Source organism: Lolium rigidum, chromosome 5, assembly GCF_022539505.1.
Source record: "Lolium rigidum isolate FL_2022 chromosome 5, APGP_CSIRO_Lrig_0.1, whole genome shotgun sequence".
Classification (NCBI taxonomy): domain Eukaryota; kingdom Viridiplantae; phylum Streptophyta; class Magnoliopsida; order Poales; family Poaceae; genus Lolium; species Lolium rigidum.
The window spans coordinates 138,171,919-138,195,369 of NC_061512.1; the positions used below are offsets into that span (position 1 = coordinate 138,171,919).

At 42.6% G+C, this 23,451-nt stretch overlaps 1 protein-coding gene and 1 long non-coding RNA gene across 2 annotated transcripts; one reads left to right on the plus strand and one right to left on the minus strand.

Moving 5' to 3' along the window:
* The first annotated feature begins 391 nt into the window (after positions 1-391).
* LOC124651486 lies at positions 392-1,040 on the plus strand. Its single transcript, XR_006987421.1, has 2 exons — positions 392-523; positions 645-1,040. It is a non-coding gene; the product is annotated as an uncharacterized LOC124651486 (long non-coding RNA).
* A 685-nt stretch (positions 1,041-1,725) lies between these two features.
* LOC124656468 (tyrosine--tRNA ligase 1, cytoplasmic-like) lies at positions 1,726-20,998 on the minus strand. Its single transcript, XM_047195204.1, has 11 exons — positions 20,847-20,998; positions 19,061-19,250; positions 17,865-18,181; positions 17,653-17,749; positions 14,515-14,613; positions 12,994-13,099; positions 12,826-12,908; positions 12,056-12,201; positions 11,759-11,864; positions 2,566-2,625; positions 1,726-1,932 (listed from the first exon to the last, which is right to left on the minus strand). Exons 1-11 carry the CDS (start codon positions 20,996-20,998, stop codon positions 1,726-1,728), a joined length of 1,563 nt encoding a protein of 520 aa, XP_047051160.1.
* Positions 20,999-23,451: the final 2,453 nt, after the last annotated feature.

A 23,451-nucleotide genomic window follows, 5' to 3' on the forward strand; every position in this document is an offset into this window, starting at 1 on the left:
ACCTGGAGAAGAGGCTTTACCTGGGCCGGCCACCAGAAAAGCGGACGTGGTGCTGTGCGTGCGTCTACTGCAGCGATATATAGGTGCACCTCACTTTGCCACGAAGTGATCCCCAATTTCGGTTCCGGCCAGCCGCCATCGCCTCCCCCGCCGCTCCTCACCAATTGCTCGCCGCCTTCTTCCAGTCTGCGCCGGCAGGCTGCTAGCTCGCGCTCGGCCACCGCACAAGCAGAGGAGAATCCGCTCGCCGCTGGGCCGCTTGCCGCTCGGCCGCCGCACAAGCCATCCGGTAAAGCTGCTGCTCCCAAATTCCCCAATGCGGTCTGGATCTAAAGAATTGTACTGCTTGATGCTTGTGTAGTTGTTCATCCATCACATGCGCAACAAAGTATCCTTGATACTAATACAAGTTACTATCCGCAGTCGTGACCGATCGGCTGCGAAGAGATGGGAGAGTGCACGAAACGCGTCCACAAGTTGCTGCTGCTTCTTCTTCTCGTGTGCTTCGCCATTCAAGGCCAATGTAAGCAACACATATATCTCTTTCTTGCATCGTTCATTTAGTTATTCCTGTGCCTGCTCTTCCCGCGTTTCGTTGATTGCTCATGAAACTTGACAATAAATTTCTGTTGTCAATTCTTTAGGCAGAGGCGCAACCCTCGACAAGGAAGGTCTTAATGGGTGTTTCAAGGGTCACAGCATTCCCATATGCAACCCAGATAAAGCTAAGTGCTACTGCTGTCTAACCAATGATAATTGCTACAAGACGATGGATGAGTGCAAAGCCATCTGTCCACCGGTGGAGGCGGCGGCAATCCTCTCCCGGTCCTCCTCCTCCGTACTTCCATGAAATGAGATCATTGTAATAAGCTAGAAGACAAAGGATGAATAAGAACATCAATAACGGTTGATTTTACTCCAAGCCTCCATCAATCTTTTTGTTGTTACTGTTTGACATTGCTTATCAAGCCTGCCGCTCGATAAGTTCTGTATATAACAATGTATGTTGCTCTCTCTGAAATGTGTGACATTCTACTCGGGGAAAACCATCCATTATGCATGAATTGGTTAGGTCATTGCCACTACATGTTCACTCGTGTACTTCATACGTAAACAGGTTAAGCACACGTACAGATGCAAGTTTTGGACCATTAGAGTACCCTGTGATCATGCTTTCTTCGAAGATGGGGGCTACTGTTTGCCTGATGCTGGAAGATGTACGCCTCAAGCTTCTGCCCTGCCGATCGGCCCTGGAGGTACTACAGGAGATCCTGGAACTGCCCTCGATGATCAGTTAGACAGCTACCGTCAGTTGCCCTCCTGTGGTCTGTGGAGTTGCTGGACTGAACGCAACCGAGAGGGAACCACGGTGAGCAGAGGGAGTCCATTGATCAGTTTCAGTTCTCGGTCAGGCATCACGTTGAGATATATCAGTGCCATACCTACATGATGTAGACTCGAGCTGAATCTGCAAAAGAAGATGATTTCCAGTAGCATCAATACATAGACAGTACAACCAATTGGCGGGTATTACATTACACTAACATGCATACGCTAAACAGGACTACTATCTGCAAAACATAGGTATATGACATATATCCCCAGCTTAGAGCCATATAAATCTGCGAAAAATATTTCTCTAAATGTTTCTGGTACGAAGTGGGTTATCATGAAATTGTGCATATAAAAAATACTAAATATATGTGTAGCACAAGTGCACTAATTCTACCCTTGCGCCGACACAATGCAGAGGCAAACGACCTTGCCGAAGGCCTCAGACTTGACCTTGCTGAGGGTCTCGCAGCAATCCAGCATCGACTCGTCGAACCACCGCCATGGCCCATTCCAGACGAGGCCTAGGTCGATGGCGAGCGTGCTGGAGGCGACGAAGAGTGAAGAGAGGCTGCAGAAGGCCTCTGGAAGGTGGAGGTCCTCCGACTTAGAGGGGCGGTTAGTTGACGATGGCCAGAGTTGGAGGAGGATAGACCTTGAGCTCGAATTCGTGCAAACAAGAGGAGGCACTCCGCTCAATGGTCGGGAATGCGGCCGCGATCTCCATAAGACGGCGGCCGGAACGGGAGGCGAGATGGGAGGAGCGACAACGGCGTGACAGTATGCTAGGGTTTCCATAGGATGTCGGAGACGATGGCTCGAGGCTCTTTTTTGGTGGGGTGTTATGAACTGATATGTTTCACTTATCGGTGGCCGAACAGTGTTATTTTTTCACCTTCCCGAGCTAACCCTGACGACATACCAACCATCATGGACAGCGCCGCAAGGGCTTTGATAGTAAAGATGATCGGAGCCTATAGTGCTTGGAATCAACTAAATGCATGACTTAAAATAAGGCCGAAATTCACCATTAAATTAATAGACAATAAGCTAAATGGATTTATTCAAACAACTGTCAATCAATTGTAACTTAGGTTACCATGGCATATATATTAACATCATCAAGCAAAGCAACTAACTAGTCATTTTCCAGCTTATATTGCTGGGATGATACTTTGCTATACATGGAATCGGAAAATAAATCAATAACCGATAAAGTAGAGAGAAATGTACCTCTATAGCTTTTGCTAGTTTTATTGGTTCAGCATTGCTTCTGAAGCGGTCACGAACAACCTTGAAACAAAATTGACAAGATAGACACATCACAAGTGAGAGCAAGTACTCAAGGATAGTAAGGACACACTCGTTAACTAATGCACAAAAGTTAAGGAATAACATGAATTATTTTGTCCATGTCACCGAAGTTGGCATTTTGCTAAATCAGGAGATGCATATAGCTACGAGAATAAAATGCACCCATGGTCCTTCAACTTGAAGACAAGTCAATTTCCAAGGCATCCCCTTATTTCATAGTATTCCCTAGGCTCGAGCCTAGCTGTTGGGTCAAGCTAGCCTAATGTTATTATGTGTGGCAAGCAGCAAAAGAATGGTTGTGACTTAGAACCTTTGACCAATGCCTTTACATTATGTGTGTAAGTCGTCAGTTTGAGCAAACTAAAGCCCATTCAAGCTCAATATGCTCATAGTCTAACCCACGAGTCGACAGCAGGTACATCATCGACAAGGAGATCAAGGTGACTAGAGGCAGCAAAGCTGAATGAGTATGATGGACATACTTTATGGATAAAATAATTATACCTCCGACTAGTATTTCCTGATCATAGAGTCATTATAGATACATCTAAAGCAATAAAATTGTGCTCATGCAATCATTTTCAAGAAAGAGCAAATAAAAAAAAACTCCCTAGCTACTTTGATCAAAAGACATGCATTAAAGTAATGAAATCACGACCTAACATAATACTAACAGAACCAAGGTATCTCGGTAAAGTGTATGATATCAGTCTAATAATAAAGCCGAGTATGAATAATGATACAAGCCTAATAAACATATTTTCTCTTGACCATCCAATTATCACAAATAAACAATACTCCTAAGGGCATCTCTAGCTGATCCCTTGTAATTTAGCCCCCTATTGGTTCCTTATCCTTTAACTCCTTATATTTGCTCCGCTAAAAAAACGGTTCCTAACCAATCCCCCATAGTTAACTCTATAAAATAATTTTGAGCATACAAATCAATAACAATCCATAGCATTGTCATACAAACCATTTGCATAGTCTGGTAGTGCATACAAATGCATAGCATAGAGCATAATTAATATAAATCGATAGAATAGATCATAGTGATCTAGCTTCTCCACTTGATCAAACCTAGCCAGCATTTGAACGCATAACAAGAATGTGTCACATATTTAAGAGTGATGCAGTGATATAGCTTCTCGACTTCTGTTTGCCTTGTTAAAATGCTCATGAATTTTACACCGTAGAGGCTTCCTGATACGTCTCCGACGTATCGATAATTTCTTATGTTCCATGCCACATTATTGATGTTATCTACATGTTTTATGCACACTTTATGTCATATTCGTGCATTTTCTGGAACTAACCTATTAACAAGATGCCGAAGTGCCGATTCTTTGTTCTCGCTGTTTTTGGTTTCAGAAATCCTAGTAAGGAAATATTCTCGGAATTGGACGAAATCAAAGCCCGGGGGCCTATTTTTCCACGAAGCTTCCGGAAGTCCGAAGGAGAGACGAAGAGGGGCGACGAGGGGGCCACACCCTAGGGCGGCGCGGCGCCCCCCTTGGCCGCGCGGCCCTGTGGTGTGGGGCCCCCGTGCCGCCTCTTGACCTGCCCTTCCGCCTACAAATAGCCTCCGTGACGAAACCCCCGGTACCGAGAACCACGATACGGAAAACCTTCCCGGAGACGCCGCCGCCGCCGATCCCATCTCGGGGGATCCGGGAGATCGCCTCCGGCACCCTGCCGGAGAGGGGAATCATCTCCCGGAGGACTCTACGCCGCCATGGTCGCCTCCGGTGTGATGTGTGAGTAGTCTACCCCTGGACTATGGGTCCATAGCAGTAGCTAGATGGTTGTCTTCTCCCCATTGTGCTATCATTGTCGGATCTTGTGAGCTGCCTATCATGATCAAGATCATCTATATGTAATTCTATATGTTGCGTTTGTTGGGATCCGATGAATAGAGAATACTTGTTATGTTGATTATCAAAGTTATGCTTATGTGTTGTTTATGATCTTGCATGCTCTCCGTTACTAGTAGATGCTCTGGCCAAGTAGATGCTTGTAACTCCAAGAGGGAGTACTTATGCTCGATAGTGGGTTCATGCTCGCATTGACACTCGGGACGAGTGACGAAAGTTCTAAGGTTGTGTTGTCGTTGTTGCCACTAGGGATAAAACATTGATGCTATGTCTAAGGATGTAGTTGTTGATTACATTACGCACCATACTTAATGCAATTGTCTGTTGCTTGCAACTTAATACTGGAGGGGTTCGGATGATAACTCGAAGGTGGACTTTTTAGGCATAGATGCGGTTGGATGGCGGTCTATGTACTTTGTCGTAATGCCCAATTAAATCTCACTATACTCATCATGATATGTATGTGCATTGTCATGCTCTCTTTATTTGTCAATTGCCCAACTGTAATTTGTTCACCCAACATGCTGTTCGTCTTATGGGAGAGACACCTCTAGTGAACTGTGGACCCCGGTCCAATTCTCTTTACTGAAATACAATCTACTTCAATACTTGTTCTACTCGTTTTCTCGCAAACGATCATCTTCCACACAATACGGTTAATCCTTTGTTACAGCAAGCCGGTGAGATTGACAACCTCACTGTTTCGTTGGGGCAAAGTAGTTTGGTTGTGTTGTGCAGGTTCCACGTTGGCGCCGGAATCCCTGGTGTTGCGCCGCACTACATCCCGCCGCCATCAACCTTCAACGTGCTTCTTGGCTCCTCCTGGTTCGATAAACCTTGGTTTCTTTACGAGGGAAAACTTGCTGCTGTGCGCATCATACCTTCCTCTTGGGGTTGCCCAACGAACGTGTGAAATACACGCCATCAAGCTCTTTTTACGGCGCCGTTGCCGGGGAGATCAAGACACGCTGCAAGGGGAGTCTCCACTTCTCAACCTCTTTACTTTGTTTTTGTCTTGCTTAGTTTTATTTACTACTTTGTTTGCTGCACTAAATCAAAATACAAAAAAAAATTAGTTGCTAGTTTTACTTTATTTGCTATCTTGTTTGCTATATCGAAAACACAAAAAAATTAGTTTACTTGCATTTACTTATTTCATCATGTTTCCTTTTAATTTTACCACAAAAGACATACCGGTAGGACGTGGGTCTATAGTTGGGAGAAATAATATAGAAGAATTTTTCAACCACGTTAGTACCACTGAAAATTTTGAAGATAGACACTTGGTAGACCTTGCGCCTACTTATGAAATTGCTGCTGCGCATTTAGTTCACTCTGTTGGAAACTAAATTTGTTAATCTTAATCCTATAATCCAACACATGTTTTTCACACTTGGCGATATGGAAGAGGGGGAAAAGAGAGATTTTGTATTAGAAACCCTTCTTAGAGAATTTGGTGGTCTAGCAAGAGAAGCTAGAAAGGTGTTTGCTAAATTTAATATGCTTGGTTCTCCTACTAATTTTGTTAGTCTCCTTGAAAAGATGGATATGGATAGAATAAGATACACTAATAATATTGATGATGGAGGGGAGACCAAAGCACCAATACCATGTAAGCTCCTAGCTATGAATGATGCGCTAGAAAATAACTATGCTTGGCTTGTTCCTGAAAATTTGTTTGATGAGAGTAGCACGCCTAAGACTAATGAAAAGGGAGATGCTAAAACTTATGTATCTAATATAATATGCCTGGTTGAGAAAAGCCCACACCCCGCTGTAGAAGTACCACCCTTCGATAATACTTGATACACACTTTCTGCGCCTAGCTGAAAGGCGTTAAAGAAAAGCACTTATGGGAGACAACCCATGTTTTTACCTACAGTACTTTGTTTTTATTTTGTGTCTTGGAAGTTGTTTACTACTGTAGCAACCTCTCCTTATCTTAGTTTTGTGTTTTGTTGTGCCAAGTTAAGCCGTTGATAGAAAAGTAAGTACTAGATTTGGATTACTGCGCAGTTCCAGATTTCTTTGCTGTCACGAATCTGAGCCCACTGCCCTGCAGGAAGCTCAGAAAATTATGCCAATTTACGTGCATGATCCTCAGATATGTACGCAACTTTCATTCAATTTGAGCATTTTCATTTGAGCAAGTCTGGTGCCATTTTAAAATTCGTCAATACGAACTGTTCTGTTTTGACAGATTCTGCCTTTTATTTCGCATTGCCTCTTTCGCTATGTTGGATGAATTTCTTTGATCCACTAATGTCCAGTAGCATTATGCAATGTCCAGAAGTGTTAAGAATGATTGTGTCACCTCTGAATATGTCAATTTATATTGTGCACTAACCCTCTAATGAGTTGTTTCGAGTTTGGTGTGGAGGAAGTTTTCAAGGATCAAGAGAGGAGTATGATGCAACATGATCAAGGAGAGTGAAAGCTCTAAGCTTGGGGATGCACCCGGTGGTTCACCCCTGCATATATCAAGAAGACTCAAGCGTCTAAGCTTGGGGATGCCCAAGGCATCCCCTTCTTCATCGACAATATTATCAGGTTCCTCCCCGAAACTATATTTTTATTCCATCACATCTTATGTGCTTTTTCTTGGAGCGTCGGTTTGTTTTTGTTTTTTGTTTTGTTTGAATAAAATGGATCCTAGCATTCACTTTGTGGGAGAGATACACGCTCCGCTGTAGCATATGGACAAGTATGTCCTTGGTTTCTACTCATAGTATTCATGGCGAAGTTTCTCCTTCGTTAAATTGTTATATGGTTGGAATTGGAAAATGATACATGTAGTAATTGCTATAAATGTCTTGGGTAATGTGATACTTGGCAATTGTTGTGCTCATGTTTAAGCTCTTGCATCATATGCTTTGCACCCATTAATGAAGAAATACATAGAGCATGCTAAAATTTGGTTTGCATATTTGGTTTCTCTAAGGTCTAGATAATTTCTAGTTTTGAGTTTGAACAACAAGGAAGACGGTGTAGAGTCTTATAATGCTTTCAATATGTCTTTTATGTGAGTTTTGCTGCGCCGGTTCATCCTTGTGTTTGTTTCAAATAAGCCTTTCTAGCCTAAACCTTGTATCGAGAGGGAATACTTCTCATGCATCCAAAATACTTGAGCCAACCACTATGCCATTTGTGTCCACCATACCTACCTATACTACATGGTATTTTTCCGCCATTCCGAAGTAAATTGCTTGAGTGCTACCTTTAAAATTCCATCATTCACCTTTGCAATATATAGCTCATGGGACAAATAGCCTTAAAAACTATTGTAGTATTGAATATGTAATTATGCAATTTATCTCTTATTAAGTTGCTTGTTGTGCGATAACCATGTTTACTGGGGAACGCCATCAACAATTCATTGTTGAATTTCATGTGAGTTGCTATGCATGTTCGTCTTGTCGGAAGTAAGGGCGATCTACACTGAGTTGAATGGTTTGAGCATGCATATTGTGAGAGAAGAACATTGGGCCGCTAACTAAAGCCATGTTCCATGGTGGAAGTTTCAGTTTTGGACAAATATCCTCAAATCTCTAATGAGAAAAGAATTAATTGTTGTTGAATGCTTAAGCATTAAAAGAGGAGTCCATTATCTGTTGTCTATGTTGTCCCGGTATGGATGTCTAAGTTGAGAATAATCAAAAGCGAGAAATCCAAATGCGAGCTTTCTCCTTAGACCTTTGTACGAGCGGCATAGAGGTACCCCTTTGTGATACTTGGTTAAAGCATATGTATTGCGGTGATAATCCGGGTAGTCCAAGCTAATTAGGACAAGGTGCGGGCACTATTGGTACACTATGCATGAGGCTTGCAACTTATAAGATATAATTTACATGATGCATATGCTTTATTAGTACCGTTGACAAAATTGTTTCATGTTTTCAAAATCAAAGCTCTAGCACAAATATAGCAATCGATGCTTTTCCTCTATGGAGGACCATTCTTTTACTTTTTATGTTGAGTCAGTTCACCTATTTCTCTCCACCTCAAGAAGCAAACACTTGTGTGAACTGTGCATTGATTCCTACATATTTGCTTATTGCACTTATTATATTACTCTATGTTGACAATATCCATGAGATATACATGTTACAAGTTGAAAGCAACCGCTGAAACTTAATCTTCTTTTGTGTTGCTTCAATACCTTTACTTTGAATTATTGCTTTATGAGTTAACTCTTATGCAAGACTTATTGATGCTTGTCTTGAAGTGCTATTCATGAAAAGTCTTTGCTATATGATTCACTTGTTTACTCATGTCATTACCATTGTTTTGATCGCTGCATTCACTACATATGCTTTACAAATAGTATGATCAAGATTATGATGGCATGTCACTCCAGAAATTATCCGTATTATCGTTTTACCTCGCTCGGGACGAGCGAGAACTAAGCTTAGGGATGCTGATACGTCTCCGACGTATCGATAATTTCTTATGTTCCATGCCACATTATTGATGTTATCTACATGTTTTATGCACACTTTATGTCATATTCGTGCATTTTACGGAACTAACCTATTAACAAGATGCCGAAGTGCCGATTCTTGTTTTACTGCTTGTTTTTGGTTTCAGAAATCCTAGTAAGGAAATATTCTCGGAATTGGACGAAATCAAAGCCCAGGGGCCTATTTTTCCACGAAGCTTCCAGAAGTCCGAAGGAGAGACGAAGAGGGGCGACGAGGGGGCCACACCCTAGGGCGGCGCGGCCCCCCCCCTTGGCCGCGCGGCCCTGTGGTGTGGGGCCCCCGTGCCGCCTCTTGACCTGCCCTTCCGCCTACAAATAGCCTCCGTGACGAAACCCCCAGTACCGAGAACCACGATACGGAAAACCTTCCAGAGACGCCGCCGCCGCCGATCCCATCTCGGGGGATCCGAGGAGATCGCCTCCGGCACCCTGCCGGAGAGGGAATCATCTCCCGGAGGACTCTACGCCGCCATGGTCGCCTCCGGTGTGATGTGTGAGTAGTCTACCCCTGGACTATGGGTCCATAGCAGTAGCTAGATGGTTGTCTTCTCCCCATTGTGCTATCATTGTCGGATCTTGTGAGCTGCCTATCATGATCAAGATCATCTATATGTAATTCTATATGTTGCGTTTGTTGGGATCCGATGAATAGAGAATACTTGTTATGTTGATTATCAAAGTTATGCTTATGTGTTGTTTATGATCTTGCATGCTCTCCGTTACTAGTAGATGCTCTGGCCAAGTAGATGCTTGTAACTCCAAGAGGGAGTACTTATGCTCGATAGTGGGTTCATGCCTGCATTGACACCGGGACGATGACGAGAAAGTTCTAAGGTTGTGTTGTGCTTTGTTGCCACTAGGGATAAAACATTGATGCTATGTCTAAGGATGTAGTTGTTGATTACATTACGCACCATACTTAATGCAATTGTCTGTTGCTTGCAACTTAATACTGGAGGGGTTCGGATGATAACTCTGAAGGTGGACTTTTTAGGCATAGATGCGGTTGGATGGCGGTCTATGTACTTTGTCGTAATGCCCAATTAAATCTCACTATACTCATCATGATATGTATGTGCATTGTCATGCTCTCTTTATTTGTCAATTGCCCAAGCTGTAATTTGTTCACCCAACATGCTTGTTCGTCTTATGGGAGAGACACCTCTAGTGAGCTGTGGACCCCGGTCCAATTCTCTTTACTGAAATACAATCTCATCGCAATACTTGTTCTCATTGTTTTCACGCAAACGATCATCTTCCACACAATACGGTTAATCCTTTGTTACAGCAAGCCGGTGAGATTGACAACCTCACTTGTTTCGTTGGGGCAAAGTAGTTTGGTTGTGTTGTGCAGGTTCCACGTTGGCGCCGGAATCCCTGGTGTTGCGCCGCACTATATCCCGCCGCCATCAACCTTCAACGTGCTTCTTGGCTCCTCCTGGTTCGATAAACCTTGGTTTTTTTCTGAGGGAAAACTTGCTGCTGTGCGCATCATACCTTCCTCTTGGGGTTGCCCAACGAACGTGTGAAATACACGCCATCACTTCCCCTACTGTAAAGTGGTAAAAAGGGTCATGAATTTATTGCTAAAATTCATCGAACGGTTGCTTTCCACTCCGAGAGTACAATGCCTCATCGGGAAGAACTTGATCATTCCATGTAAAATACAATGCCTTGTCCTCATCCTCTGTCCATTTATCTCTCTTTTTACACTTCTTCACGGGACTACGAATTTCAAATAAAATTTTGTAAACACCAACATATATCTCCTAGCTCATTCACAAGAAGAAAAAGGTAAACAAATACCTTGTTGGCATTGTGCAAAACGCCATTGGTGTGTCCTCCATATAACAAGGGAAGGACACCGCCGCCGGTTCTGGCGCTCTTACGACGGCGAGAGCTTGCACTCCAACTGGATTAGCCTCCTTCATCTCATTGCGCCAAACTTGGTGATTCCGAATCGAACGTTGGCGATAACCCTAGGGCACACGACATCTACGATGGATTGGCCAGGCAAGGCGAGGCTGCGAGACTGCCGGAAGTCGACAGAGGGGCTCGGAGGAGGTCGCCAGTTGGATTTTTCGGCAACAAAATCAACATGGAGGCTCGATTTCGGCAACGGCAGCCTCCGACGAGAGAGGAGTACCACGGGAGGGCGCGGGAGGTTTCAGGGTGTCGCGGAAGCTGCGTGGTTTCGGTGGAGGCAACGTTGGTGATGGTGCGGTGCGGGCGGGGTTGGGTGGCCAAGTTTTACTATGGAGATCTCGTGGCCAGATATATTTAGGAGTCAGCCAACCTGAAGAGTAATTTTTTATTCCTTTATAAGGTTTGGGGGTTCGGCTATGTCCGGTTTATAGGAGTAAAACAAAATTGTCACACCTCCAACCGGTTTTAAGGGATCGGCTAGAGATGCTCTAAGATCTTAGTTTTCCTAATTATATAAATTACTGCATTATAATAAAAAGGGAGACACAAATTTCTGTATCGGTGTGAATCTCAATCCAAATTGGTGTGTGCATCTCGAGTCACAGAGAGCTTGTTCACCTCATGCCTTTGGTAAGATACACCCAGCATTTCTAATGCCAGCACTGGTATCAATCAACTAAAATGCATATCATTCTCATATGGAAAATCTTATAGTCGAGATACCTTCTAATTGACATCATAAAATACCCAGCTCAGCAACAAAGAAATGAAACTGTGGAACTTGACCGAACAAAATGTGATCACAGTGAAACAGATAGAGAAACCAAGTTACCTGCAATAGCATGTTTACTGCTTTCACAAGTGCCTGCTTCACGTCAGCAGGATGCAGAGCGCCACTTTCATAATCAGCAACAAACTCTTCCATGCTCAAGAAGATTCTGTATAATTAGTAGCTTTCAGTTGTCACAAACCATGGAATACTACACAATATTATAATCAATTCCTGGCTGGTGAATATTGGAATTATTGACAACCCAGACTGAATGATATAATTGTACATTCTACTGGGGAAACTACATAGTAACATTTCTCAATACAAGATAAAGTGTGACATGGCAGCGACACTTACATGTTGCCACCATTCTCTTCCTTCCGAAGCACCTCAAACTTTCCAAACCAAGGTAAGATTATATACTTTATGTACTCTGAACACGGATTGCCTTCTGCAAATTTTTCAGGGCACAAAGCATTATCTATTTTTCTACTGACATCTTCCTGCAAATTAAAAAATAGCAGCTATTGAAGAATCTCCATTGTAGAAGCCTTGAAAGAAGATTCTTCTGTGAACAAAGGTAGGAGTAGCAAATTTCCGCATGGTTAAGTTTAACTTGTTGACAACAACCAAAACTGCATGTCAGATTATGCTTTTCAAAAATGTGTTCAAAATTATAAATAACATAAATAATATCCCATCTAAGCTCAAGGAACAGAAAACATCAGTTAACTATATTAGGCCTTTTGATTACAACTGCATATAAAAACTAAGTCAAGATATGATGAGCACTTATACATTATTTATTTATGCAGTTCCATTTCATATCTCATTTTCTGTTTCCATACAAAAAAATGTTAACGCACTCTTGGATATCTTTGGTTTCTTACAACAACAATTCTTCTGTTGACACTAAGAATCTCTGTTATTTTTGTCTTGCAGGATCAAAGATGAGTTTCCTGCATGATTAATTGATTATACTAGCATATCGATGGTACACGAAGGGTCACAAGGATCTTTGAGTCTTTTAATCTCAGCAGTTCGAACTTGTATCAAACTGATAGATTATATAAAGGGTTAGCAGAATAAGGTCAAATGTATAAATAATAAAAATTGACAAGACACACCTCATCATCTTCCATGAAGATGGACCATCTTACATTCTCCCACTCCTCCCATTCTGGGTATGGTAAAAAATCAGGTGCCTTATCTGTACTTTATTAAGCTAAAGCATGTGTGTGCATGAAATAGAGAAAACTAAGTGACACAATAGATAATACGAAACATAAAGATACAATGGAATAAAGCAATTGGTGTGTTTTTCGATTGCATGAGGTTGCAGTATTCTCTTGCTAACATGTTAGCCCCATGCTGATCCATGCTCAACAGCCATAAGTCCACCTGCATTTTAGAATGTGTTTATAATAAACTTGTAAGTAATCTCATGGCTTAAACTAAGAACGTATTCAAAATTAATTCGAAACTATACACTATTATCATGGCAACTGTATGTTTTTAATTTGTCAACTAGAGTCCAGAATATATAAATATGACAACCGGTGCAAGGAAAAAAAACTTGGAGACATAGGAAGATGGGATCTAGTTTCGAAGCCCTTGTCAAGATGAACTCAGCGGTGTAGACAGAGTTTGCTAATTGGATTAATAAGTTAGGAGATAAATCATTATAAAAATTAATTTAGCTAATAATGCATTGATGTCAGCTTGAGGTGGCAAATTCTTGCATGAATGCATTTGTTCTTGTCTCTAGCAGCCGTAAACGGGGCCATCCCGTATAAAACGACTATTTTTTGCATATTAGGAGTCTGCATCTCCCCCACCTGGGCTGCTGTAGTTAAATAATTAGCAATGGTGTGGCTGTCTTTGCAACTCTGCCACCACTCTGCTACTGTAGCAAAAAATAAATTCTGCAGCTGATGGGACTGGAACCATGGCACAAAAAATAATGCAATTGCTGGGCTGGAACGGGCGAGCTCACGGTCAAAGCTCTAGGCCTGCAGCTATCTAACCAAATGGCTAGGTGCCCCAACATGACTAACTAACAGATTAGTTTACTGGATGCTTCTGTAGCAATTGGAGTTTGTTGAACACTGGACATGTTTCTGGCCCAAGTGGCCTAAGCCCATGTGTGCTGACCTATAAAAGGAGGGAGCTGGAGGAGAGCTAACCCTAAGAGAGAAGAAATCACACCAGCCGCCAGGAACCAAGAAAGATGAGGTGAGCTGCTGCTCCAACATGGTATCAGAGCAAGGCCACAGTGGGGCCTGAAGGGAAGCCGGTTCAGGCAGGGAACAACAGTGGTTTTGCGCGGCGGAGAGGAGACGAGGTGGTGCTGCGTGCAAAGGGAAGGAGAAGGACAAGCTGGACTGTGGTTCTTGCTGCTGCGTGCAGCTGCTCGTCCAGGAGTGAAGCAGGGGTGGTGGTTTCTCAAGTTGTGTGTGCTTGCTGCTGGTGAAAGGAGGTTGCTGGTAAGCGTGCCCCAAAGTTGTTTGTTGTTTTTGCTGGGTGAAGGTGAGAGTGCAGATGGGTGAGTCCAAAGGCTTTGCGGAGGCTCTCGAGCAGCTCACGATATTTCTCTCAAAAGGGGGTGGCTCTGAAGCCATTGTTCCCCGACAAGAAGTGGTTCAGAAGATTGACCTGTCACCCACGAACATCAAACTAGAGGGGGTTACCAACTATCTGAGTCGATCTCGGAGGGCAATGTTGGTTGTGGATCAGAAAGATCTTGATGGGTACTTATTGGGGACTGTCAAAGAACCAAGAGACAAGACTAGTGTTGAGGGAAAGAAGTGGAAAACCATCAACTCTCTGCTTATTGGGTGGCTGTTGAACTCGGTGGTGCCGTCCATTGGGCGTTCCGTGGAGGGGTTGTACACAGCTGCTGAAATATGGAAGACCTGGTAAGGGCAATGTCATGCTCATTGCTCAGATTGATGGGAAGATTCGCCATCTCCGCCAGGGAGACATGACAGTGATGGCATATGTGGCAGAACTGCAAGCCTTATGGGCTGATCAGGATAACTGTGACCCTCTCGAACTCTATGATGCAGCCTCCATCGAGTCAGGGCACAAGTGGATAGCACGCAGGCGTGTGCTCAAGTTTTTGGATGGGCTAAGTAAGTGCTTTGATGGCAGAAAGGCATCTCTGCTGCACCACACCTCCTTGCCCACTCTTGACGAGGCCATTGCAGCAATGGCTCAAGAGGACGTGCGGCTCTCTCTAGAACCAGCAGATGAGAAAGTTGTGTTAGCTCCAACGTTTGCCGTGACCGAGCGTAGAGAGTGGAAAGAGACTAGGGAAGTGGTACTGCCCAACTCGTGATAGAGGCAGGGGATATAACATAGGGGGAAGTAGCAGGATGGCAGGAGGTAGAGGTGGATACTCAGGACGTCAAACTGCTAGAGGTAGAGGAGGACACGCCGAAAACTCCGGTGGTCAGAGTGCACACATGGCGACTGAAGTGGACAATGAGATGTCAAAGGATGCAGAAGTGGATGGTGCTGCCTATGGAAGCTTTGCTAACTTAGTCTCCACGGATGAAGGTAATTCTGAAAAGGCATCCCTTGCTACTAATGAGAATGATACATAATGGATTCTAGACTCTGGTGCATCTAAGCATGTTGCGGGTAAATTCGGTGTGTTTGAGTCTTACATTAAATACCCTCCAGGATACTCGGTATGAAATCCCGATGCGAGTTGTTGTTTGAGAAAAATAAGTTTGTTGTCCCTCCGAAATTATTTGGCAGTACATGCTTTGTTCGGGATCATAGACCATCGATTGGGAAGTTAGACCCACGAGCAGTAAAATGTGTTTTTGTTGGTTATTCCTCTAGTCAGCAGGGGTATAAATGTTGGTGTCCCTCTGCGAAACGCATGTTTGTAAGTATGGATGTCACCTTCAGGGAATCCGAGCTATTCTATGGTGAGCTAGTGAATAAGGAAAATTATCAGAAATTGGTTGGGAGACTTTTGTACTTGTGTCATACCAGGCCTAACATTACATATGCCGTGGGTGTGGTGAGCAGATACATGCATGAACCAAGGAGTGGACATCTTGATATAGTGCACAGAATCTTGAGATACTTGAAGGGAACTCCGGGAAAGGGGTTGTGGTTTGCAAAGAGTGGACACCTTGAGGTGAATGGCTATAGTGACTCTGATTGGGCTGGTTGTCGAGATGCTAGAAGATCAACGTCAGGCTATTGTGTGTTTGTGGGAGGAAATCTGGTACCATGGAGAAGCAAGAAACAAACAGTGTCTAGATCAACGGCAGAAGCTGAATACAAAGCTTTATCTAAAGGGGTGTGTGAGATGCTTTGGGTGAAGCATCTCCTGAGCGAGTTGAAGCTTCTGAGAAAAGGGGCCCTTGAGAGATTGGTGTGACAATCAGTCAACCATAAGTATTGCAAATAATCCAGTCCAACATGATAGGACAAAACATGTGGAAATTGATCACTTCTTCATTAAGGAGAAACTTGATGCTAGGATCATCAGCCTTACTCATGTCACTTCTGGAAAGCGGATTGCTGATTGCTTGACAAAGGGACTGGGAACAAGGGAATGCAACTTGGCATGTGACAAGATGAGATTGATAGATATCTACCATCCATCTTGAGGGGGAGTGTTGAACACTGGACATGTTTCTGGCCCAAGTGGCCCAAGCCCATGTGTGTGCTGACCTATAAAACTGACCTATAAAAGGAGGGAGCTGGAGGAAAGCTAACCCTAAGAGAGAAGAAACCACACCAGCCGCCAGGGACCAAGAAAGATGAAGTGAGCTGCTGGAGTTCCAATTGGATATTACAAGCTAAATTATCTGTGTGTTTCTTTTTTTTCGGTTGGTCTAGGCTGCTCTATGTTTGCTTCTTCTATATCGACATAAAAGGCAAAGCTTTTGCCTCGTTTTTTTTAAATAAAGATGAGAGAGCGTTGAGACAGTCAGGTGCATGGATCTAAGACAGGGAGGGAAATGCTCACGCATAAGTTTATTCTTTAATATGCACAGTGATTAAAAGCAAATGGTATCCTATTCTGTATGTATTTTTTCATTCATTTTATTCAGAGTTTACTCAAAAAATATCACTTATCATACTAGCTAAACTAGATGTATAGTGCAGCAGCTTCACAAGCGCCTAAGAAAAATTAAAATGGAAGTAACAATTGAAATTTAAAATGAAGAGGCATAACTTTAAACATGTTTCAAGCATTGATAATGGTTGGATCACATATATCGAATAGAAATCACAAACTAAAAAATAAAGAGAAACTATCATATATGCTCCATCCATCCCACGAAACATGTCGAAGGTTAGTAAAAATTTGGATGTATCTATTACTATTTAGTGTCTAGATACATTCAAATTTTGACAAATCTTCGACACGTTTCGTGAGACGGAGGGAGTATAATATGATAAGATCAATGTGGCAAAAGAGCACATAGCATCACTAAAGTTGACTTCTTATAAATGTGTTGCGCCAGAATCAGTAAAAATGCAGTATCTAATAGTTCCATAGTAACGAGCGGGTAGCAAATAAATGATTCTCAATGATAGGTTTATCAGTAGTCCAGACAACAATATGAGTAAGTTCTTGACATTCTTACACATTGGGACAAACTAGTATATCAAACTACTCAAACCCAGCTGCCACCAGATCCTCGATCTGATTTTGTAAATTCTAACATCTGTTCTTTGATCTTCTAAGCCCGAAAGTTTGGTCTTTGATCTAACATTTGCTAGTAAGAGTATGTATGACATTTTGGAAATTCCAATACTCAATGTATATATTAGACTGTTATTTCCAATCCAGATGGATGTATTATATAAAAGATGACCAAAGTCACAGAAAGGCCATCACATGTACTATGCTCACTAACATACACAAACACAGGCAGCATTTAACATTCAAGGATGAATATGTTATTAAGGAAACCAACCTCTGGAAATAACATAACAGCACTCTGCAAGCAAGGAAATAGTATCTCAGCAGGAGTAGGTTCTCTCATCATATATGGATCCATAGTCCCACAGCCCCTGATTGGTAAAGAAAATAAAGTGACTTGTTCAAGAACAAACAATGACCCAGCAATTCAATGCTCAAAATCAAAGGTTATAACTGAAATGAACCTTAAGAGAAGTTATCTGATACCTTAAATCTTTTGATGCATGAAAATCAAAACACTTCTTTATTTCACTCAGATTGCTTTGCCTTGCAATATCCATGGCAACTGGCCAGTACAGATCTGCATGGCGACCTATTTCTTCTGACAACTGCACGAACTCTACCCCATCAAGGTCCATGCCAGATGCTTTCCACATCTCAATATTGTACCATCCAATAGTCTGCATTTTACTTATACTGCCACCAAACCTAGGGTCCATTTGTGCAAACCAATCTGCCATCAATATTTTAACTTTTAAGCCAGCTTTAACCATCTTATTGACATTGATTGTCATTGACATTGCCTGCACAATGAGAATAGAACCGTGCAAACTCATAGTGAACATCGCATACAAGCTTAAAAAGGTTCCCATGAACCATTGACATCATCAGTGTTAGATTGAATATCACAACATAACCTTGTAACCTAAGGTGCTGCAAATAAAATAAAGGTACAACAGAGCAATGGTCCAAATAGTGCACAGATGATAGGTAGAACTGTGAATTGGGTTTAGAGTGTCAGGAGATAGTTTGGATCTTAACTAATGTTGGTGTGAGCAAGGGGAACCAAGCAAGAGGGATCAAAAAGGAGAATGGTAGAAGATTTTAATGGTGAAAAATCAATTTCATAAAGAACTAAACGGATGATCGACACAAGAACCATTTCCCAAAAAGCCAGTACTGATACATATAAAGGGAGTGTAGTGCATCCGCAATACTCTAGATTTTAACTTGAGCCAACAATTATATATCCCACCCACCACCACATGCACCTCCAAAAGTAACCACAACAATACAAGTTCTTGGTTTGCATTACATTGGTCAGAAGATATACTATCAAGTCATATGATATTTTCAGTGGTATCACACAAAATTCAACCAATGTAAATAAGCAACTATGATCGCGAGAAGAAAGCTTTGCTAGGAATTAGAAACTAGCAGTCAAGTCTGGTGAGAAGATGGAGAAGGGGGCACCCGCCATCATCTGAAGTTCTGAATTCTTGACATCCAAAAAAAAGACACTAGAAACATTACATCAGCGATAGATTATTTGTTTACGACATTCCTAGAAAGATACTGAACTCTAGATTGTTCCAACAAATATAGTACGTTTCTCAGCAGCTCTAGTGCTTTAGAAAAAAGAACAACAAAAATATATACAAATATTCAAGTTCTTACTGAACCTGGGTTAGTTGCATCCATGGGGAGGGGTCACACCAAACATAGCAGATGGGAACGGTTTTCTTCTTCAAGAGTAGAGTGAGCTCATCGTCACTGACACACTCCCCGATACTAATCAGTGCTTCAAACCTTTGATCAAAGCTCCCTTCAACAGTGCCATTTGGTTCAGAGATACAGGCAGAAGGTGTTCCCCTGTATTAACACAAATCCATAGCAACAGAAAACATATAAGATCAGTAGATGACCAACTGTCCCATCTTCCCTATGTTAGGGGATTAATTACATGATATTCCAAGAATAGTTAAGATCACCCATCACATGACTAAGTAACATAATGACTGAGAAAGGACCAAAAGTTTCAAGAACAAGAACTTATTTTGCAAAAAAAAAAACTAGTAAGAGAACCACATCGGGCTCAACCACAAAATGCATTGTTTCGGGACATTATTATGGTAAAATACGTGCCATTTTGTGAAACATGCACAGGAAATGGTGTTGTTCGCTAATATGTAGAGATGATAGTGCTCCTCTGCAGAGAAGAGTAGAACATGTCAATTTACACTGATGTGTGAAATTACGAAATAAAAATACTTGAAAATTATGATCTGTGCAAAGAAACAAAAATCAACCTTTTTGACTTGGCTTGCAAAAAGACAAAAACAATGTAAAATCATAATTTGACATTCTTAGATTTTACTGACAAAGCATTGTAAGAAAAACGGCAACTTCCTTAACGACCAAAAAAAGGTTGTTGTGAACCAGCTTTTCCGGACTCCTTTATGGATGTATTTTACCACTAAAAAAATAGTTCCTAACAATGTGAACCAGCTTATCTGCCTCTGTGCGAAAGGAAAACGCATCGCAAATTCACTTACCGACTTGTACTATTTTGTAGCGGCTGTTGCTCTAGGGGCAAACTATCAGGTCGTGCTGGCTGATGATGAAGCTGGTGAACCTGCTGTAGAATGTGGGAGCAGCGGCGAAAAGCAGATGAGCCCTTGCCGGATAGATCTAGGAGTGGGCATTTGGTCTGTTGCTGCATAACAAGTGAACCAAACGCGCGCCGAAGCGCGGTGGAGGCATGGACTGGCAGATCAAGCGGGCGTTTGCTCTGGTGCTTCGCAAGGGAACCAAACGCCCGCCATAGCATTGTTTCGACACCTACCTGGAAGCGGTCGGTCTATCTGGCGTCGCCGCGCGCTGTTCTAATCCGATCAGCAAGGTCCGCCGCCACCGCCCAGGCGGAAGGAGGCTAGGGTTGTGAAGAAATTAGGCCTGATAGTGGAGTGGGCTCGCGCGGTCTTTCATTGATCATATCAAAAATCAAACTCCCTACAAACAGAAAGCTCCGTGACTTGGGGGTAGACCCGTATTGCCATAGTTACTTGTTGGTGACTTCAATGAGATGAGAAGAAAAGGAAGATGGAAATCCTCTGACCCCATCGAACGCAAATGTTTTGGTGAATCTAATGGAATGTGATCTTCAAAATAGCATCATGAACATCATTTTATCTTTCTAAGAAAAATGCATAAAGAAAATAATTTGAAAACCCTAATGTATGCAAATATGTATATAATTTGACACTTTCAAAATGTCTCCAATTTGGCAAACAAAAGTATGTGGAGTTTCCTGGTTTCTTTTAGAAGGTCCCTGAAGTTTTACTCAAGTTCCGAAACCAAGTTTGAATCACCAAATTTTGCAGAAAGGGTGTTGTTTATGGGTTTCCAGAAAACCTTGTAGTCCAGGGGTTAATTGAAAAAAATACCTTTGTCTTCTACCTTGGTCACGGAAGCAGCTGCGTGGAGCTCCCTGGTGCATCGTGCGCCACCTCCTGGTTGCCTGCGTCGACGAGGAGAGGTCTTGGAGCACCCCAGCGCACCCCAAGCAGCTGCGTCCTCCATCTTTCTCCTCTGGCAGCGAGGGATGAAACCCTAGCCATGGGGCCGCCGCGAGTCCTCACTGTTCCGCGCCTCCCCGACCTCCGCGGAGGCATCCTTCGTCTCCGCATCGTCGTTCTCGTTCGTCCCGGAAGAGGAATCGACGCGGGGCGTCCTTAATCGCCGCCGAGGAGCCCGTCTTCTCCGACAGCAGCGCTGATGATTGGCTCGTCTCCGACATCCTACGGCCCGTCCGACCCCATCAACAGCATCCGGTGACCTACAGGCCCTCCTGGAACTTCCCGTTTTCTCTCTAGCTTCCTGTAGCGTCGACGCGTCGCGCACGTCCGTCCGCCGCTGCTCGGCCCTGCCGCCGGCAAGCCTCCGGCAACCATTTGCGGGTGGCTTCGCCTCCATCTGGTTCGCCGTGCTCAGCCGCATCCAACGCGCGCCATACCGCATCCTCGTTTGCACTCAATCGCCGAGTTGGTGCTCGACCAGAGAGAGAGAGCTGCAGCTAATACGTTCTGTTTAAAGAAACAGAGAGAGCTACAGCAAAGTTCAGTTTAACAAAACGGCGCAGAAGCTTCGGCTACGTCATTTCAATCCCCGCGTTTAGTAAAATAATCCTTCTAAATAGCTGGAGCTACTTTCTACTTGCTGATGTACTGATGTTAATCCTCTCTTCTACATACACGTTTCTGAATCTCCTATTCCAGCTAGCAAATAGTCAATCTGAATACCTGTGAGTCTGTGACTCTATCCACTACTGTCATGTTTACCTGGTCTAAAACTCCATTTGCCTGTCGTGCAAATAGATGCCAAACCGAGGCATCTCAATTCAAGTTCAGTAAACAGCGGAAATACAATAGTGGCCAGAATACTAGTTGTACTTTCGTGGCTAGGTTTAGATTCTTAGGAGAAGAATTAGAGCCCAGAGAACCATCAAGTCTGCCAGGTGTGTGCCACGAAGTTTCGTTGTCCGTTGATATTAAGGATACGTCGGTGTTAAGAGTTGAGAACATGCACGCGCAGCCGCCGCCTCAACCCTAGCCGTCTCCAGTTCATCCTCCTCCATAGATCGGTTCCCCTACCTCCGATCGGCTTAGCCGGCGTTGGGAGGAGTGTGGAACCCGATCTATGCGTGGAGTTTTTAATAAAAGTATTGTTTTCATTAGATTATGTTAGAATTTTGGTAGCCGCCTCCTTGTTGGTTTCCCCTCAACTAGTAACTTTGCACGTGCAACGCACGTTAACTAATACAAATTAATAAAATCATAAAAAATATAAACTAAAAAATAAAACACTCTATAAAATTTATATTAATTTGTAAATTATTTCAAAGATGAAATCTTGCTTGAGGAAAGGATGCAACTAAGGTATGGCCATGGTGGCAAGGCTTGATTCATGAGCAGAGATCATGCATATCTCGGATATGGCATCGACAAGATGTATACAATCAAAAATTCAGAATGAGAAATATATTTTTCTTCCAAGCAGAACATGTCATTGTCAGCTCACTCAATTTAACTGAAAAGCATTTCTAAGAATGTTAAACAATGGCAATTTCATAAAGTGTAGCCGTGTTAAAACTTGCCCTCGGCAAGTGTATATCTTGTCTCTTGAGATGTACCCAGGAGGGTGACAAAATGGGACACTCAACAAAACCTGGACACCCGGAGAAGGGAAATGCAAAGCATTAAAGACAAAAGGAGATATTTCATATCCATCTGACCATCTAACCACAATGTTAGAAGTTACAACCATAGAGCAGGGCAAACAAGTTAAAGTTTTACTAAAGACAAAAGTTTATACCAACAATTTCAATGTAAAATAGCAATATCTTAATATGTAAAATTTATGCTAGAACTGTTGCATAAGCAGTTTGTATTGAGAAGAAAATTATAATGCTCAAACTGCACAGAGGATTTGGAATTTAATCCGTTATGATGCACTACTGGAGGGTGTGACTGTAATTTGAAGAGGAAAATGCAAGACCTAGCATAGCAACATTCTTCACATGCTTATATATCTTCTATGAAATATGAATAGCTCGTGTTCGGATTCTAGAAGGAACTATCAAGCATAATGTTGCCAAAATGCCGTTAATAAGTGGTGCTAAGAAAACCATTCGGCAACTTTTACCAATGAATTAAAATGATTTAAATTAAGTACAGCGCCACATCTACCCCTGCATCTCCCAATAAGGAAAAAAGACTCATTTAATACTCACGCATGTATGGAGAACTTAATAAGTTAACATTTTGTAGCACAAGAAGGTGTAAGGAAAAAATATAATTATAGTGAGGCAATACCTCCAGCATTAGCAGAAACAAAGATGGAGAAAAAAAATGTGCACTTTCATCTCAACTGAGACAGCTCCGCTAGAGCAAGAGTGGATCTAGGAGGGTTTGAACTAAAATTCACATGCGGAGTAAATCAAATTTGTACTATAATTTAAGGAAAACCAAGCCGGTGACAGTGAAAGCTTTTTTTTTCATAGTTGCTAGATATA